The sequence below is a fragment of the Streptopelia decaocto genome (genome assembly GCF_964273445.1).
Source record: "Streptopelia decaocto genome assembly, chromosome: Z".
Taxonomy (NCBI): domain Eukaryota; kingdom Metazoa; phylum Chordata; class Aves; order Columbiformes; family Columbidae; genus Streptopelia; species Streptopelia decaocto.
The window spans coordinates 80,535,570-80,553,108 of record NC_138657.1 but is presented as its reverse complement, the minus strand read 5'-3'; the positions used below and the strand labels follow the sequence as shown (position 1 = coordinate 80,553,108).

At 50.3% G+C, this 17,539-nt stretch overlaps 2 protein-coding genes across 3 annotated transcripts in view; both read left to right on the top strand.

Annotated features, from left to right (window-relative positions):
- Positions 1-224: 224 nt before the first annotated feature.
- On the top strand, positions 225-10,999 carry CFAP53 (cilia and flagella associated protein 53). Its single transcript, XM_082074709.1, has 8 exons — positions 225-346; positions 1,332-1,558; positions 2,330-2,503; positions 3,847-4,150; positions 6,719-6,937; positions 7,335-7,551; positions 9,438-9,540; positions 10,327-10,999. Exons 1-8 carry the CDS (start codon positions 275-277, stop codon positions 10,562-10,564), a joined length of 1,554 nt encoding a protein of 517 aa, XP_081930835.1. The 5' UTR covers positions 225-274; the 3' UTR covers positions 10,565-10,999.
- A 2,114-nt stretch (positions 11,000-13,113) lies between these two features.
- MYO5B (myosin VB) overlaps positions 13,114-17,539 on the top strand; it is an 81,799-nt gene continuing 77,373 nt past the window's right edge. For both annotated transcript variants that reach the window (XM_082075253.1, XM_082075252.1), the window contains exon 1: positions 13,114-13,264. In XM_082075253.1, the coding sequence (XP_081931379.1) occupies positions 13,238-13,264 (27 nt within the window). In that variant the 5' untranslated portion in view covers positions 13,114-13,237. The remainder of the gene's footprint in view (positions 13,265-17,539) is intronic.

Genomic DNA, 17,539 nt, shown 5'->3' with positions numbered 1-17,539 from the left:
ATCCCTGGAGGGGTTGGAAATACACAGAGATGAGGTTCTCAGGGACACGGGGCAGTGCCAGGGGTGGGTTAATGGTCGGACTCGTTTATCTTGAGGTTCTCCATGCTTCTGTGACTCCACAACCTACAGCCTCCATAACCTACGGCCCCTCGGCCGCCATGTCACCCGCACCTCGTCCCTCAGCCCGCCCGCAGCTGCCCACCCGGCGTCATGACGCCACTTCCGGCGCGGCGCTTCGCCACGGCAACGGCCGACGCGTCCCGCCTCCCCGGCCATGGACGCGCGGCGCCGGCAGCCGCCGCGGTGCCGGGAGGTGCCCGGGCCCTTCCCGCACTCCACGGCGCTGGTGAGCGGCCCATCCGGGCCTTGGGGGGGGGTACCAGCCCGGTACCGCTTGGGGCTGAGCCCTGTGAGAGGGGCGGGGAGCGGCGCGGAGCACCTCAATGCCTTTCTTGTGAGGTGATCCCGCCACCCCTCTGGCCACCATGTTGAGCCCTGAGGTGATTCTGATGCCCCTGGTACCACCATTTTGAGCCCTGAGGTGATTCTGATGCCCCTGGTACCACCATGTTGAGCCCGGGGGAGGCTGAGGCCTGGGGAGGGGGACAAGGGGATGGAGCAGACTCTGTTCAGTGGTGCCCAGCGACAGGGTGAGGGGCAACGGGCACACACTGAAGCACAGGACGCTCCATCTGAATATAAGGAGGAACTTCTTTCCTTGGAGGTGCCAGAGCCTGGCCCAGGCTGCCCAGAGAGGTTGTGGAGGTGGGTACCTGTGGTGGGAATGTTTGTTGGGCGGGTGTAAAACACACTATAAACACTCTCTTGGATGAAGAGGGTGAGATATAAGATCATTTTGGTTGGAAAAGAGCGTCAAGACCATCAAGTCCAACCATTAACCCAGCCCTGGCACTGCCCCATGTCCCTGAGAATATCACCGGTGTGTATTTTCAACCCCTCCAGGGATGGTGACTCCAGCACTGCCCTGGGCAGCCTGTTCCAATGCCCCACAGCCCTTTGGGGAAGAAATTGATCCCCAGATCCAACCTCAACCTCCCCTGGCGCAACTTGAGGCCGTTTCTTTGTGTCCCTGTGTCCCCTCAGCTCCTGTTCTCCAGCTGAACCCCCAGGTCCCTCAGCCGCTCCCATCACACTTGTGCTCCAGCCCCTTCCCCAGCTCCGTTCCCTTCTCTCCACTCGCTCCAGCACCTCAAGACCTTTCTCGTGAGTGACCCAGGATTTGAGGTGCGGCCTCACCTTATTTCATCATGAATTCATCCAAACCAAACCACAGATCATATTTTCGCCACTGACAATGCTTTCTCTTACAGAGAGCCAGGCCTCCTAAAGAGCAAACCAGGGAAAACTTTGCCTCCGCCCAAAGACGGGAAGAAAAAGAACTTGAATATGCCAATCTCTTAAAGCTCTACGCCCAGTATCGCCACGTCAACGAGTGGCAGAAACACAACGAACAGAAATGGCTGCACAGCGCCCTGCAGAGAAAGGTGGACGCGGCCATGCTGGAATATCTACCTGGAGCTGAGGAGAGGAGAGAGAGGTACCAGCCGCGTAGCTAAAACCAATATCTCCCCTCATATTTTCAGTTTAACTTTGCTCTTAGAGAAATCACAGAATCGACTGGGTTGGAAAAGACCTCAGAGATCATCGAGTCCAAGCCTTGGTCCAGCTCTAGTCCATTGACTAGATCATGGCACTAAGTGCCATGGCCAATCTCAGTTTAAAAACCTCCAGGGACGGCGAGTCCAGCACCTCCCTGGGCAGCCATTCCAATGCCTGACCACTCTCTCTGTAAAGAATTTCTTTCTAATCTCCAGCCTAAATTTCCCCTGGCAGAGTTTAAGCCCATGCCCCCTTGTCCTATGATGACGGGAAAAACACTCAGTAGAGCTCAGCTCCGTGTTACACCACGCATTGGGGCATGATATTAATTATTCATCGTAACTGAAAGCGTAAGCGTGTTTATTTGTTGGTGAAGCAGCGACATAGAGCAAACATTAGTTAACTGGGCTGCTACTCACTGAGCCAATTGCTAGAGATGCTTATTTAAACACAGTAACTAGTACGGTTTGGGTTTACAAGATAAAGAGCTTAATCTGTGCCAGGACATGATTTTTTTGTGTCCTCAGAGGGGATTTTGCAGTCATCCCCAAGTTAAAATTTGGATAGTGTTGGAAGGAGCCAAGTGCCCATTTTCACAGAATCACAGAATCCCTTGTTACCTTCATTTTGCACCTGTAACCAAGAAACTAGAACTTTATCATTCTCCAGAGTGATCGTTTTAACTTTTATTTGAATATTTTCAATGCAGACTTCGTGAGCTTCTGGAAGCAGAGGAAACCAAATACTTCGCTGAGATGGACGCGCTCGAAGAAACGGTACAGGAGAAACACGACAAAATGAGGGAACAAGCGAAAATGCTGAGAGAGAAGAGAGAAAAAGAAAGGGAACAACTGGTGGCTGAGAAACGGGAGCAGCAATTCAGGTATCACCAGAAAAATATCTTAGTGTTTGCCCGAAATAAATACCAAGAGGCAATTGGGCAGGAAGGTGACAATTTTGTTGTCTTTAAGTAGCTCCAAATCTGTTGTCCCCTTGTTATTTTCATCCTTAAACAACTTGGGCCATGCAGAGACTTTGCTGATCAGGAGATGAATATTTATTGAAGATCCATGACCAAAAATCTGCGTATGTTCATTATTGGTACCTTTAAAGAAAATCATCTTAAAAAACATATTGCATCCTCTTCTATTTTGCGATAACATCAGAAAGATCCATGTGGAAAATGTTATTGCAGCGACTTTGTACCATAAAATGAATAAATAACCAGAGAGGAGGGAAATAAATGAGGTTTTTGTCTTTGGGAAGTGGCAAATACAGACATTAATTTTAATGTTAAGAAGCTTAGGACATCAAGAGAGGAAGAAAACCAACCATCTGGGGGAGCAGATGCTTCTAAGTTGCTGTAAAAGCTGCTTTAAAGGAATTATTTTGATGAAATCAAGCAATTACGGGAGTATTTTCTATTATTCTACCCGTGCTGAACTTTTATTTAAATTTTTTTCCTGTGCGTCTGTCACACCTGTAGATCTTCACCCTTGTTGATCAACATTTATATAAAACAATTAAAATACTCATATATTGTCCAAATTAAATATTGTTTGACAGCGTATTCTAGTGGTTCCTGTTGAACAGCGTAACCTAAATTTCCGCTCTCCGAGTATTTTCTCCATAGGAATGAGCTTTCGAGTGACCAGGAGACTTATTTAAGTCTTTATTTGAATGAAGAACAGCCAACATGTTTGAACGAGCGTATTGTGTGTGTGGTTTATATGGAAAAGAAAGGCCTATATATGCAAACCCCGCACAACACGTGTTCCAACTACATCCATTCCTCTTCCCCCACTTTCCCTCTTCCTGCCCCCCTTTCCCTCTTCCCCCCCCCAACCTTCCTCCTCTTCCCCCCCCACCTTCCTCCTCTTCCCCCCCCACCTTCCTCCTCTTCCCCCCCCACCTTCCTCCTCTTCCCCCCCCACCTTCCTCCTCTTCCCCCCCTCAACCTTCCTCCTCTTCCCCCCACTTTTCCTACAAATGAAGATACAGGAGCTGCCCCCCAACAGATCAAGGTGCAAATCTCCCTCCAATCTCTCTTTGACTTCCTACATCTCCCAAAGAGCCAGCGCCACACCAGCTGTAGAATTTGGCATCCCGAGCATCAGTCCCCTGTGTCTCTATGACCCGAGATCCTCCATCCTCCTCACCCCTCCAGACTCACGCGTTATTTTGAGGCGGTTATTTCAATTTTAACCTTTACCGTTGCCTTTCCAGCCAACAATGCGAGGAGCTCCGCGCCCAGCTGGCCAAGAAGCACCAGCGAGAAGTGTGCGCAGACCGGCTGGCCCAGCTGGCTCTGAAGGAAGAGCTGCAAAAGCAGCGGCGGGAGGAGGAGCAGATGTTCGCGGAGCTCTGGAGGCGGGACAGGCTGGCCAAGGAGCAGCGAGACGCCGCCGAGCTGCAGAAATGGGCACAACGGCACCGCGAAACGCTCAGCGTGCTCGGCGCCCAGGTCGCGGCGCTCGGCGCTCGCAAAGAGGAGGAGAAGAGGCTGAAGGAAGAAGAGGCTCAGTTGCTGGTAATTTCTATATAATACGCGATTCGGAGGTGTCTAGAAGGCCCTCCTGGTGATAGGCTTACTAAACATTTAGATTAATCCATACCTTCTTTGTATCTTCACTGATTGCATTAGGATCTGAGACTGTCCTATTATGCTAAGCCTCTTTTCCAGAGCTGCGGCAAACGCGCTCCTGTTTACTGAGGGAAATAACGGCTTTTGAAACTCGGCATGTCAAGGACTTGGGCATTTAAAGCCTCTCAGAGCCTTTGTGGGAAATCAACATTTTTTTAAGCTTTTAGAATCATAGAATTATTCATCATTTTGGTTGGAAGAGACTATTGAGAGCATTGAGTCCAACCGTTAACCCACCCCAGCACTACCCTGAGAACCTCATCTGTGTGTATTTCCAACCCCTCCAGGGATGGTGACTCCAGCACTGCCCTGGGCAGCCTGTTCCAATGCCCCACAGCCCTTTAGATGAATAAATGTGTCCTAATATCCAATTGAAACTTCCCCAGTGTGACCTGAGGCTGTTTCTGTGTGTCCCTGTGTCCCCTCAGCTCCTGTTCTCCAGCTGAACCCCCCAGGTCCCTCAGCCGCTCCCATCACACTTGTGCTCCAGCCCCTTCCCCAGCTCCGTTCCCTTCTCTCCACTCGCTCCAGCACCTCAAGGCCTTTCTTGGGAGGTGATCGCACTACCCCTCTGACTGCCATTTTGAGCCCTGAGGTGATTCTGATGCCCCCAGGGCCGCCATTTTGAGCCCTGAGGTGATTCTGATGCCCCCAGGGCCGCCATTTTGAGCCCTAAGGTGATTCTGGTGCCCCCAAGGCCACCGTTTTGAGCCCTGAGGTGATTCTGGTGCCATTTTGAGCCCTGAGGTGATTCTGGTGCTGCCATTTTGAGCCCTGAGGTGATTCTGGTGCCATTTTGAGCCCTGAGGTGATTCTGGTGCTGCCATTTTGAGCCCTGAGGTGATTCTGGTGCCGCCATTTTGAGCTCCCAAAACCACCCCCAGGATTCACGGTTTGGCCTCCCCAGTCCCCAGCACAGGGACGGTCGCTGCCCTGGGTCTGCTGGCCACACCAGTGCTGGTACCAGTGCTGGTGGCCTTTTGGGCCTTTTTGGCCACCTGGGCACATTTGCCATATATCTTTGCAGTTTCCTGATTTCTAGTTCCCTCGTGTCCCAGCTGGGACGCACAACACCAGCTCTCAGACCACGATACGCATTTATGTACAAAATCCCAAAAGCTTATGCCTCAGCTGTTGGAATTTCAGAATATACACCCATTATATATTATTTTTTAACTAATTCAGTGCCTAAACGCTCTCACCCATTAGTCCTGGCTACTCTTGGGTGTCATTACGGGAGGTGTTTGGCTGCCTTGGCCCAACCATTGTGGTCAATACGCTGTTGATTTTTTCCTATTCCTTTCCACTATAGGTTTGTTGTAGTTGTGCTGGTTTTACTGGTGCTTGTTAGTGTTTTTTTTAATTTTGACTAAATAATCTTAAATTATACATATACCTGTTAGCTCTTTTCATTGTTTCTTTGTTAAGAACTCAACTTTACCGTCGCTTTTCCCGTTCTTTCCAATATAAACTGGAAATGGATATTCAGTAACTTCCCATCAGAATATAAGGGTGCAATTACTAACCTCATATAAATTTATGTCCGCTAGAGATGCAGAATATCCACAATATATGAAGCTCTGTTATCATTTAGTGAAAATGTTAAGCTATTTATCTTTGCTCTTCAGTGTTCCGATTAAACTAATTTTAGCCATCGCTTGGTTGGAAGATATGCAAGGAGTCTTACATCTGGGTAGGAACAGCCCCAGGTTCCAGTATAAGTTGGGGAATGAGCTGTTAGAGAGCAGCGTAGGGGAAAGGGACCTGGGGGTCCTGGGGACAGCAGGGTGACCATGAGCCAGCACTGGGCCCTTGTGGCCAGGAAGCCAATGGGACCTGGGGTGGGTTAGAAGGGGGTGGTCAGTAGGTCCGAGAGGTTCTCCTGCCCCTCTGCTCTGCCCTGGGGAGACCACACCTGGAATCTTGTGTCCAGTTGTGGCCCCTCAGTTCCAGCAGGACAGGGAACTGCTGGAGAGAGTCCAGCGCAGCCACCAAGATGCTGCAGGGAGTGGAGCATCTCCCGGGTGAGGAAAGGCTGAGGGAGCTGGGGCTCTGGAGATGGACAAGAGGACACTGAGGGGTCTCAGATCCTCTCATGGGCATCAATATGGAAAGGGGGAGTGTCAGGAGGATGGAGCCAGGCTCTTCTCGGAGACAGTCAATGGTAGGACAAGGGGCAATGGGTTCAAACTGGAACACAAAAGGTTCCACTTAAATATGAGAAGAAACTTCTTCCCGGTCAGGGTGGCAGAGCCTGGCCCAGGCTGCCCAGGGGGTTGTGGAGTCTCCTTCTGTGCAGACATTCCAACCCGCCTGGACACCTTCCTGTGGAACCTCATCTGGGTGTTCCTGCTCCATGGGGGGATTGCATTGGATGAGCTTTCCAGGGCCCTTCCAACCCCTGACATTCTGGGATTCTGTGATTTTACAAGCTGGTTATTTTTCCCGTTGTAGGAAGAACAGCAGAAGCTGCTTAAGCAAGAAAATGAACAACGTCAGATGGAGAAGCGACAGAAACAGAAGGAACTCAGGGACACGTTGCTCAGCGCAGCCGAGGACAAGAAACAGCATCTTAATGAGGAAAAACAAAACGAACTTGCCCTCGAGATGAAGATCTTAGAAAAAGCTCTTCAGGAACCCCAGGAAGACCCTGAGGAGAAAACAAAAAGAAAAGTAAGAGCTGAGGAAAGTCAATATTTATCTTATTCCAACTCATTAATACTAAGAAAAGGTTTAAAATCTTTACTAGCTGGATATATATGCAAACCCACATGTTAAACATCTTGGAGATTGCAGATGTGTGTGTCACTTCCGAAATTTAAATTAAGTCGATTGCCCATTGAAAATGAGTCTTGACGTAACTTTGAGAGAACAGGGAGCTGAATTTTTTACTCTGCTCCAGGTATTTAGATGCTCACATACATTAGGAAAGTTGTATAAACTCACTGTTAGACCTTAGAGGAGGTGACGTTTATTATTGTGTCTTAATATATTTCTCAATCCCGAGGTTTCTAATGCAGGTGAGGGTGAAGTAGCTTGATCAGCTCTGCAAATATCTGTGCGTTCACAGCACGAGCTGTTCAAGGAGCAACAGAACTACCTGGCGCACCGGGCTCAGCAGCTGGAGGAGGAGAAACGGCGCCAAAAGCAAGACGAGCAGCTCCTGGATGAGGAGATGGCCAAGATTTGGGCCAAGAAGGCCGAACAACTGCGGTTAGAAAGGGAAGCGAGAGAGCAGCTGCTGAAAAATGTCCTGGATACACGACAACTGCAGGTTGAGGAGAAGCGTAAGTGATAATGGCTGAATCGCCTTCTGAAACTTGACTCTGACGGGCGTTTATAGGATCATTTTGGTGGGAAAGTGATGCTTGAGATCATCGAGTCCCACTGGAAAACGCACAGAATACACAGCAAGGGGTTCTTGATGCTTTAGAGGTTTGATTTATGATTTAAGCCAAGACCATCTTCACCACCTGCCCCATTCTGGGAAGATGTTTGACAGCGCTTGGAGGGCCTGTTGTTCTGCCCCATCGCCCACAGTGATAATATTACAGAATCACAGAATCCCAGAATGTCAGGGACTGGAAGGGACCTCAAAAGATTATCTAATCCAATCCCCCCATGGAGCAGGAACACCCAGATGAGGTTCCACAGGAAGGTGTCCAGGCGGGTTGGAATGTCTGCACAGAAGGAGACTCCACAACCCCCCTGGGCAGCCTGGGCCAGGCTCTGCCACCCTGACCGGGAAGAAGTTTCTTCTCATATTTAAGTGGAACCTTTTGTGTTCCAGTTTGAACCCATTACCCCTTGTCCTATTGTTGGTTGTCACCCAGAAGAGCCTGGCTCCATCCTCCTGACACTCACCTTTTACATATTGATCCCCATGAATGAGTCACCCCTCAGTGTCCTCTTGTCCAGCTCCAGAGCCCCAGCTCCCTCAGCCTTTCCTCACACGGGAGATGCTCCACTCCCTGCAGCATCTTGGTGGCTGCGCTGGACTCTCTCCAGCAGTTCCCTGTCCTGCTGGAACTGAGGGGCCACAGCTGGACACAAGATTCCAGGTGTGGTCTCCCCAGGGCAGAGCAGAGGGGCAGGAGAACCTCTCGGACCTACTGACCACCCCCTTCTAACCCACCCCAGGTCCCATTGGCTTCCTGGCCACAAGGGCCCAGTGCTGGCTCATGGTCACCCTGCTGTCCCCAGGACCCCCAGGTCCCTTTCCCCTACGCTGCTCTCTAACAGCTCATACCCCAACTTACACTGGAACCTGGGGTTGTTCCTGCCCACATTCAAGACTCTACACTTGCCCTTGTTCTATTTCATTCCATTTTCCCGCCCAGCTCTCCAGCCTGTCCAGGTCTCTGATGGCAGCACAGCCTCTGGCGTGTCAGCCACTCCTCCCAGCTTGGTGTCACCAGCAAACTTGCTGACAGTCACTCTATTCCCTCGGCCAAATCCTTGATGAATATATTGACCAGTCCCGGCCCCAGCACTGCCCCTGAGGCCCTGCACTGGATACAGGATCAACTGGACTCTGCCCATTGACCACGACTCTCTGGCTTCTTCCCTTCAGCCAGCTCACACTCCACCTCACTCCCCGCTCATCCAGCCGCACTCCCTCAGTTCAGCTGGGAGGATGCTGGGGGACACTGTGTCAAATGCCTCACTCAAGTCATATTCTCAGCACATACCTAGTGCTATTCAATTTTGCGTTTTATTATGGGTAACACATGATTTTTTTAAGGCGTTAAGATGCTTACTTAGACTAACAAGTCCTGGCCTTTGCCCAGAGTGAACCGAACGGGTGCAAAAGGAAGAGACGGGGGCCAAAACCAGAAAAGCCACACAAATACACTCAGTATTTTCGCACTTAATAGCGATTTTCCTAAGAAGGGAATTCCTTACACTAATATCCTGTTACAATCACCAAAGCAAAGCCCAGTGAAGTACAGATTATATGAGCAAGCAATCTTTATTATTTACTCTATTAAGTTCTGAATGCAAAATCTTTTTGCGTTCTGAGTGGATAAAAACCGAGTAAGCTGAGAATAACTTGATATTGTTCATGTGCCTCTGGAGAAGCAGCAAACTTAGTCTTGCTCTTTAGGCTTGAACTCAGGCTCACCGTCCCTCTAAGCTTAGCTTATCTTCTACAAGTTGGTTTGTTTTTCAGTGCAAAGAAACGCAAAGGAGCAGGAAGAACTCGCTCAAGAGAGGTTGTTATTATCCGAAGCCATTGCAGAACTCAGACGTATAGAAGAAGAAAAATACGCAAGGTATTTTTCCTTCTGTTCTTTTATCCAATCAATTAATTTCATTGCAGATCGATCTTTTACATTTGTGAGCGGGTTAATTCTTATTTTCTTCTGTTCGGAGCTGCTCAATTGGTGCGAGATCAGAATTAGGGATTTAATCACACAAATAACGGCGTTTCCTTACGTCTCGTTTGGGGCTTTTTTGACCCATTGCATGACTTGTTTATTAAATACACCCCCTCATACTCCGAGGAGGGTTAATGAGAGGTTAGTTCGTTACTTACCTGGGTGAACTAGTGCTAATTGCTCAACTCCACCCACATGCAGCAATTAAATGGTCGTTTAATCAGCCGCCAAAGTCCCCGATTGCTGCACGTAAACATGGAATTCTTACCTTAGGGTGAAAATAGTTACCCGCAGTAGCTAAAATGTTCCTCTGGGTGTCATGCAAACGACATTATTTCACTTATTCCCTTTATTTTTGATGCTCCGCACTGGGGAGGTGACCAAGTTACTGGGAATGTTGCATTCTCTGGTCTTAATCTCCTTGGGTTTTGTCTTAAATAAGCTTCGCTTAGCAAAGCCGGCGTTTAGTCGTGTCACTTGCGGTCCATCCCAGTTGCGTTTACACCCAAATCTTGACTCAACTGTTGGCATTTGAGGCGTCTTTGTGACTCCCGCTCCAGCAATGAGCCCAAACTGGGGCAGGAGGTTCTTTAGTCTAAGGCTAACGGATTAAATAATCATAATTGTTGATTATTTTTTAAGCCACGCTTTATAAATAAGCCATTCATATGTTATTTCTAGAAAAGTCAAGGAAATAAAAGAATACCAAGAGCAACTCAGGGCTCAAATCGCCCAGCGACAACAGGCCCGTGATGCTGAGGAAGAAGAGAAGCAGCGAGAACACGAGTCGGGTTTAGCGGCAGAGCGAGCTTACCAAGAGAAGATCCAGGACATTCTAGCAAAGCCTTATGATACAACAGCCAAAATCCACCCTTTGAGACGAAAACTCACGTCTAACTCTCAAGAAGTTCGCTTGTGATACTTTCCTATATATTTTTATGATACTTTCCTATATATTTTTATTCTGCTTTTCCACCTCGATGGGGTGGGCGACCTGGGAACTCCAGTCCCAATCGCATCACCCCAGATTTACCCCAAATTTAAAACCCCGGCGCTTGCCGATATGCTAAAATATTTAATAGGCCGGTGCTTGTTAAATATCATGATCAGCACAAGTTTTGATTCCCAAAGGAATCCCTTCGCCTTCCAAATGAATTTCCAGCACTTAGAACACACTTCAGGGATTTTCTCTGTGTTTTGAGGGCTTTAGTTTCTCTTTAATTAAAGTCTTATATTAATGGAAAATCAGAAGAGGGATGGCTGCGCTTTCCTCTGGGCTGTCATTGCTACCGAAATTTTTACCCCTTATACATTTTCTTTCTACAGTTCAATTAATAAAAGGAGACGAACAAGTTTTGTTTGCCCGACAAAACTATTTGGCAGAGATTTCCCCCGGCGCCACCCGCGATTTATTTGGATTCACCAAGGACGTTAGAGCTGGGAAAATAAAGAGATATTTGCGCTGTTTCTTGTCCTCCCACCGGATCCGTGGTGCTGCGGGGGGGGCTGAAGGAACAGGTGACAAACGCAGGGGACGGTTTCACCCCCAAGGGACAAGGAGTGAAAACTGGGTGCCCAGTGAACAACGCAGCAAACAAAGCATAAGCACATTTTCTGCCTGCTTAGTTCATATGCAAAATACCTCCAATGCTAATGAGCAGCCAGAGTGATTCATCAGGAATATTTTGCATTCGCATCGTCCTTCTGGAGCTCAGAAAGTGCCTCGTAAGCAGGAATGGAAGCACCCGGGGATGGAGGGAAGCGCTGTGGCCACGGATTGATAAGCCGGGACGATTTTTGGCCGTTTTTGCCCCAAAACCAATTCTTGCCGTGGGTGTAGGATGCGGTGACACCCCAGGAGCACAGTGCTGGTGCTGGGAATCCACCTCCAGCCTGGAGAAGATGGAGAAAAACCCATCCCCGGTGCTTTCCTGCAATGGATTTCCAGTGGGCTCGTGCGGGTGACACCCCATTAAAGCTGTTCCTGCACCCCAATAAATGGGGCATCCCCTCATGGCAGCGCCTCAAACCACCCAGAGGAACCTGCTTGAGGTTTTGTTACTCTTTTTTTCTGTTGGAAAAGAAGAAAAAGGTTAAAAAAGGCCAAACCCAAGGAGAAATGGGGTGTGTTTGAGTGAAGGGGTGATGCTTTGCCCCACTGCCTGGTACCCTGCCTGGGGATCAGGGCGGGAAGCAGCTGGGACCGGGGAGCTGAACAGAAATATGTATAAAAAAGGGGGTTTCTTAAAATATAGATGTAAAGCGACACAAGGGGTGAGGCAAAGCGCTGCTCCTTTACCCCCCCGCGCCCGGGGAAAGCAGAGCACGGCCGAACCGAGCCGGACTCAGCCGAACCAAGCCGGACTCAGCCGAGCGGAGCCGAGTCGAACCGAGCCGGACTCAGGCGAACCGAGCCAGACTCAGGCGAACCGAGCCGAGTCGAACCAAGCCGGACTCAGCCGAACCGAGCCGGACTCAGCCGAACCGAGCCGGACTCAGCTGAACCGAGCTGGACTCAGCCGAACCGAGCCGAACTCAGCTGAGCGGAGCTGAGTCGAACCGAGCCAGACTCAGCCGAACCGAGCCGGACTCAGCCGAGCAGAGCTGAGTCGAACCGAGCCGGACTCAGCCGAACCGAGCCGAACTCAGCCGAGCAGAGCTGAGTCGAACCGAGCCGGACTCAGCCGAACCGAGCCAGACTCAGGCAAACCGAGCCGGACTCAGCTGAGCGAAGCCGAGTCGAACTGAGCCGGACTCAGCCGAACCGAGCCGAACTCAGCTGAGCAGAGCCGAGTCGAACCGAGCCGGACTCAGCTGAGCGGAGCCGAGTCGAACCGAGCCGGACTCAGCCGAACCAAGCCGGACTCAGCTGAGCGGAGCCGAGTCGAACCGAGCCGGACTCAGCCGAACCGAGCCGGACTCAGCCGAGCGGAGCTGAGTTGAACCGAGCCGAACTCAGCCGAACCGAGCTGGACTCAGCCGAGCGGAGCTGAGTTGAACCGAGCCGAACTCAGCCGAACCGAGCCAGACTCAGCCGAACTGAGCCGAGTCGAACCGAGCCGGACTCAGCTGAACCGAGCTGAACTCAGCCGAACCGAGTCGAAGTCGGCCGAACCGAGCTGGACTCAGCCGAACAGAGCCGAGTTGAACCGAGCCGGACTCAGCCGAACCGAGCCGAACTCAGCCGAGCGGAGCCGAGTCGAACCGAGCCCATCTGAGGCGAGCGGAGCCGAAGTGAGCCGAACCGAAGCGGACCCAGCCGAGTGGAGCCGAGCCCAGCCGAACCGAACCGAGCCGAGCCCAGCCGAACCGAACCGAACGCAGCCGAGGGGAGCCGAAGGCCGCCGAGCCGTGCCCGGCCGCACCGCCCCATACCTGCGCGGGGCGCGGCGGGGGCGGTTCTTCCTCCTCCTCCTGCCGCTCCGCCGCGCCGCTCCCGTCCCTTCCCGTCCCTTCCCGTCCCTTCCCTTCCCCGCGCCCCGGCCGGCGCGGCGGGTCCAAAGGTCGCCGTGTGTGTCCGGCGGTCGGTCCGGCGGCGCCGCTCGCTGCCCGCCGGCCCCATGCCCCGCGCGTAGCGCCGCCCGCCCCGGCCATGTCCGCCGCGCAGCTCTACACCAAGGTGAGCGGGGCGCGTTTTGGCGGGCGGGGGGTGAGGGGGGTTGTGTGTGTGCGTGTGTGTAGTTTTCCACTCGTGAAGCGGCAACTTTCCCCGTGTCCCCCCGCGGTGGTCCCCGGGACGGGTCCCCCACAGCCCGGGGTTTCCCCCCCCGGTTCCGTGTAGCGAAGGGTGAACTTCGCCCGTGGGTCGCGGTTGTGGCGGCGTTAAACTGGGTCCGTCACCTCAGCGCGCTCTAAAACACCCTCAGCTTCCCCAAAACACCCTCAGCTTCCCCAAATCCGCACAGAATAATGATTTTTACCTCACGTTCCCTCCGCCGGGGTGGAGGGAGAGGAGAAAACACTCTTATGAGCAACCAAAATACTCTCAAGGTGCCCAATTTCTAGTTTGTTTTTCCTTCTGCGCCTCCCAAATGCGACTCCTCAGCGCACCTGCTTCCTCATGGCAGCGGGGGAGGGAACATGGCTGGTGGCCTGGCACTTTGATTTTGATTTGATTTTGTTGTATTATTTTACGGCTGTGGGATCCTCAGGGTGCCAGGGTGTTTTTACTCCTTGGCCAAAGCGGATTTGGGGGGTTTTGCCCCCTTTAAAGCAAGACTTTGGTATCTAGAGAGGTTTATTTTCCGATTGACTTGGCACGATGAAAGAACTCGGACACAGAGCGTCTCGCTGCATCTTCAAACCATCGATAACATCGGGCAGGGGCCGATGGAGAAAAGCGCTCGGCTTCAAAACACCTTTTACTGAAAGACTCTAAAGCGTCGTGGTTTTGACAATAAGAATTTTACTGTTTGGAATTCATCCTGTGGCGATGTTACCAGCTTCACACCAGCCCTCTCAAGGCACCGCTTTCTGTCTCCCGGACTGAACTTTGCTGCACATTTCTGCCTCTGTAACTCGTGTATTTTTTTTACGGGTGGCTTTTATGTAATATTGGGGGTTGCCGCTTGGTTTGTTGTTTTTTTGGCTGTCGCTGTCAAACGGGCGCAGGACGAATCGTGAATCTGGCAGCTCCTCCTTTTGAACCTGTGGGAATTTAAGAAGTGGGGCTGCCCTCTTTATTTCTCCCTTCACAAGGTTTGGAAAACCTTTTATTTAGTTTTCTCTTGGAAAATCGCAAGTCAAGCTGTGGTTAAACTGCTCCGACCTGCAGCATCTCATGGGATGAGTGTGTGGATGCAATGGGGAGCTGGTTGTTGTGTTATCTATATCTATGGGCTGGTTAATTGATTCTTAACTTGATGCTCAGGTAATTAACCCATGTGGTGTTTTTATGGTGACTTGATTCGGTTTATACTGCTCAATGGGTATAAGATGCCCGTGGGGGCATCGCTTGTGATCCCGGTGCTGGAAGTGATGGGGTTTGGTGACAATACATTCATATCACTAATTTTTAATTTATTTTTAATAACGACAAGGATTCCTGATGAGAGCTGGTGTTTCAGCGCTGACCCTTCTGCTGGTGTCCGTCTGTCTTGCGGGGACATTTTGGGGCCACGGCTGGTGCGGCGGGGCCACAGATGATGCTTTGAACCTATGTGGGTCATTTGTGGGGCTGAGCATTGGCCTTGCAGTGAGATTTAGGACTATCCTGCTGGGTTGGCTGCTGTGTGGAGACTCAGCGCTGGCTCTGGGCTTTGAAGCCTAAAAAATGTTTCCTGTGACTTTGAGTGTATAAGAAAAGAAAATGGAAAACTTAAAAAAATCTCAGCAACATTTGGATGCTGAACCTGACGGTGCCGGTTGCTGGTGAAGGTCCCCAAGGTGAAGCGGAGGGAGATGTTCAGGAGGTGACTTTCCAAGCGCAGAGGTGGGGTCTCCTGGATGTAACCTTGTGGGCAGCGTGGGGATGAGGCTTTTTGGGGGGAGGCGGATGATCCGCTTTGCTGGAATCAATAGAACTGTCTTGCTAAAAGCTTATTGATCTGATGTGCGGCGTTGCATTAGCGCAGCCACAACGGTACGTCCCTTGGAGTCATTCCTGGTTCAACCAGGAGGAGATAAACTGTTGGGGAGAAGTTTGGAGCAGCTGAGTGGGACTTGTCAGGTCCTCCCACCTCTCCAACCAGCTGGGCTGTGATGAGGAGCTACTACAGGTTGTGTAGAGAGCTACTACAGGTTGTGTAGAGAGCCCATAACTTCTACTTGATGTTCACAGAAGATCTCCTGGGACCTTGTAAGACGTGGAGTATTTTCTTGGTGCTTAAGCTTATGCTTGTTAAGCCTTGCTGCTGGCTTGGCTGTGTTAGACTTGGTGCTAGTCTGAGGAGCACTTAAACTGGAGAAGAACATGTCCTGGGAACACCAGCAGCTGGAGACCCTCTCCATGGGATGTCTTATCCATTCCCCTTTAAGAGCAGCGATGACTGGTGTTTAATAACCCCCATCAAATGAGATAATTAACAGCTGTGCCTAATTATGAGCATGTGAGTAGTTCCAAAACTGCATCAACCTTCAAGCACGCAGGACTCCACTTGAGCAAATAGTTACGGGAGACTATTATAATGTTCTTTGTGCAGCACCTGGTGACTTCGACATCTCTCTCTTCCCCCCCCTTCTCTTTCTGGGGCTCGTCCTGCTCCTGTCACGTCCCCGGGGTTCCCACTGGTGTGTGGCTCTGGTGGGACGTGCCCATCCAAACTGGTGGCAACTGGGCAGGGGGGTTTCTCCAACCCTATTTAGCAAAGGCAGCTCTTTGTGTGCGAAGTTCGTTCCTCTCCAGCCAGAGCCCTCCAAAGAAACCTGTTGCTGACACAACCAGACTTGAGCCGAGGTGACCGCGGCGTGATCCCCGTAAGCCCCTGCAGATGCCAGCAGCTCTGTAAGGAGATAACGGGGACAATCTGGGCAGGACAGAGGGACGACGTCGCTCCTGGGAGATGCCACCTCCGGTAACGGTTTGATTTGCAGCATCAAACTGCAGATTAGACGCGTTGGCGCGCCGGCTTTTGTTCTTGTACGGCGAAGCTCTTCATCTTAGGAAAACAAATCTAATTGCTTTTGCTGCTGGATGTTCTGCTCTCTTAAAGGTACTTCTTAAAATATGTTAATTGTTCGTTTAAGCGTAGCCACTGAACCTAATGCAAAATAGTTCTGCCAGGGTGGTGAATAAGCTGTGCCTTTCTGCTCCTGGGGTGTTTTGCAGCTCAAGTTACTTTCTTCAGAAGGTTTGCAAACTCTGTAGAAGAAACCAGGGTATTTATTTCTCTTTTAATACGTTTTTCCCTCTCGTTCTGCCAAGCGACTGCTATTTGCCAAGTATTTTTTAATAGATGCTAGAACTTAATGCATTAAAATCCTCTTCTAATGGCTTGTGTTGGGTATAGAAAACTTCCCGCTTTTCACTTCAAGTTGTATTAAATAAAGTAGCTGGAATGAATGACCCTGGGGAGCAACTTTTCAGAAGCGAATAAATATGCCCAGTGTGATCACACACTGATTGAGCCCATGAATTGGCAGAAAACCTTCTGGCTTAAAACCTTCCTGAAAATGGTTTATGCTTTAGGGCTCAGGGAGGATTCAACCTTAGTGGGTTGTGTGCTGGTTTGGGCTTGAGGAGCAGCTGCGAACGAGAGAGATTTTCTGTGTATTGTGTATTAATAGAAACATTTTGGGGGAATAAATGAGGGGGGGATTTGGTTTTGCGCTCTCCTGGCAGCGTACGGATGGATCTCCCGCTTGCAAGGTTTAATTAACTTGATTCCTGCTTTGTACCCTTGTGCTGCTTGGGATCAACTTGCCTTCTATAAATTATTTTAAAGAATTAGCACCCCGATAGTATTTTAAGGATGTGAATTTGGGGGACATCCCAATGCACACAAGCCCAATTTGCTGGGTTAACTCCCATGCTGCAGGATGGAAACCTGAGGGCTGCAGGGATGAGTTGTTGCTCTAATTTACACACCAATTAGTTTGTAGTTCTGGCCAAAAAGAGTAGAATACCCTTAATGTGATGGTTTTCTGGGCAGGAAAGCACAGAAATAACGTAACTTGAGCATAAAACTGGACTTTGGACCTTCTGAGTCAGTCGTGGGCGTAATAAATAGCAGGTAGTGTAGGTGAAGCCCTGACTTGGGTTTTTTTGTATTGTTATTATCTGCTCTTTGACCCGTTCTGCAAACATTTCATGGCGCTTAAAGGAATATCAGCACCAACTATAATTCAGGTCAGGAAAATGCTTTTATTGCAGCTTTGGCGAGGAATTTGCTATTTAGCAAAACCGAAAGAACAGTTTCACGTGAGCTTTTTGTGGCGTGAGTTGGTTGTGTAAAGC

Coding starts and splice junctions, on each gene's coding strand:
- CFAP53 (XM_082074709.1), top strand. CDS start 275: ATGGACGCGCGGCGCCGGCAGCCGCCGCGGTGCCGGGAGGTGCCCGGG. Junction 1,559..2,329: donor GCTGAGGAGAGGAGAGAGAG/GTACCAGCCGCG, acceptor TTTTCAATGCAG/ACTTCGTGAGCTTCTGGAAG. Junction 7,552..9,437: donor ACTGCAGGTTGAGGAGAAGC/GTAAGTGATAAT, acceptor TTTGTTTTTCAG/TGCAAAGAAACGCAAAGGAG.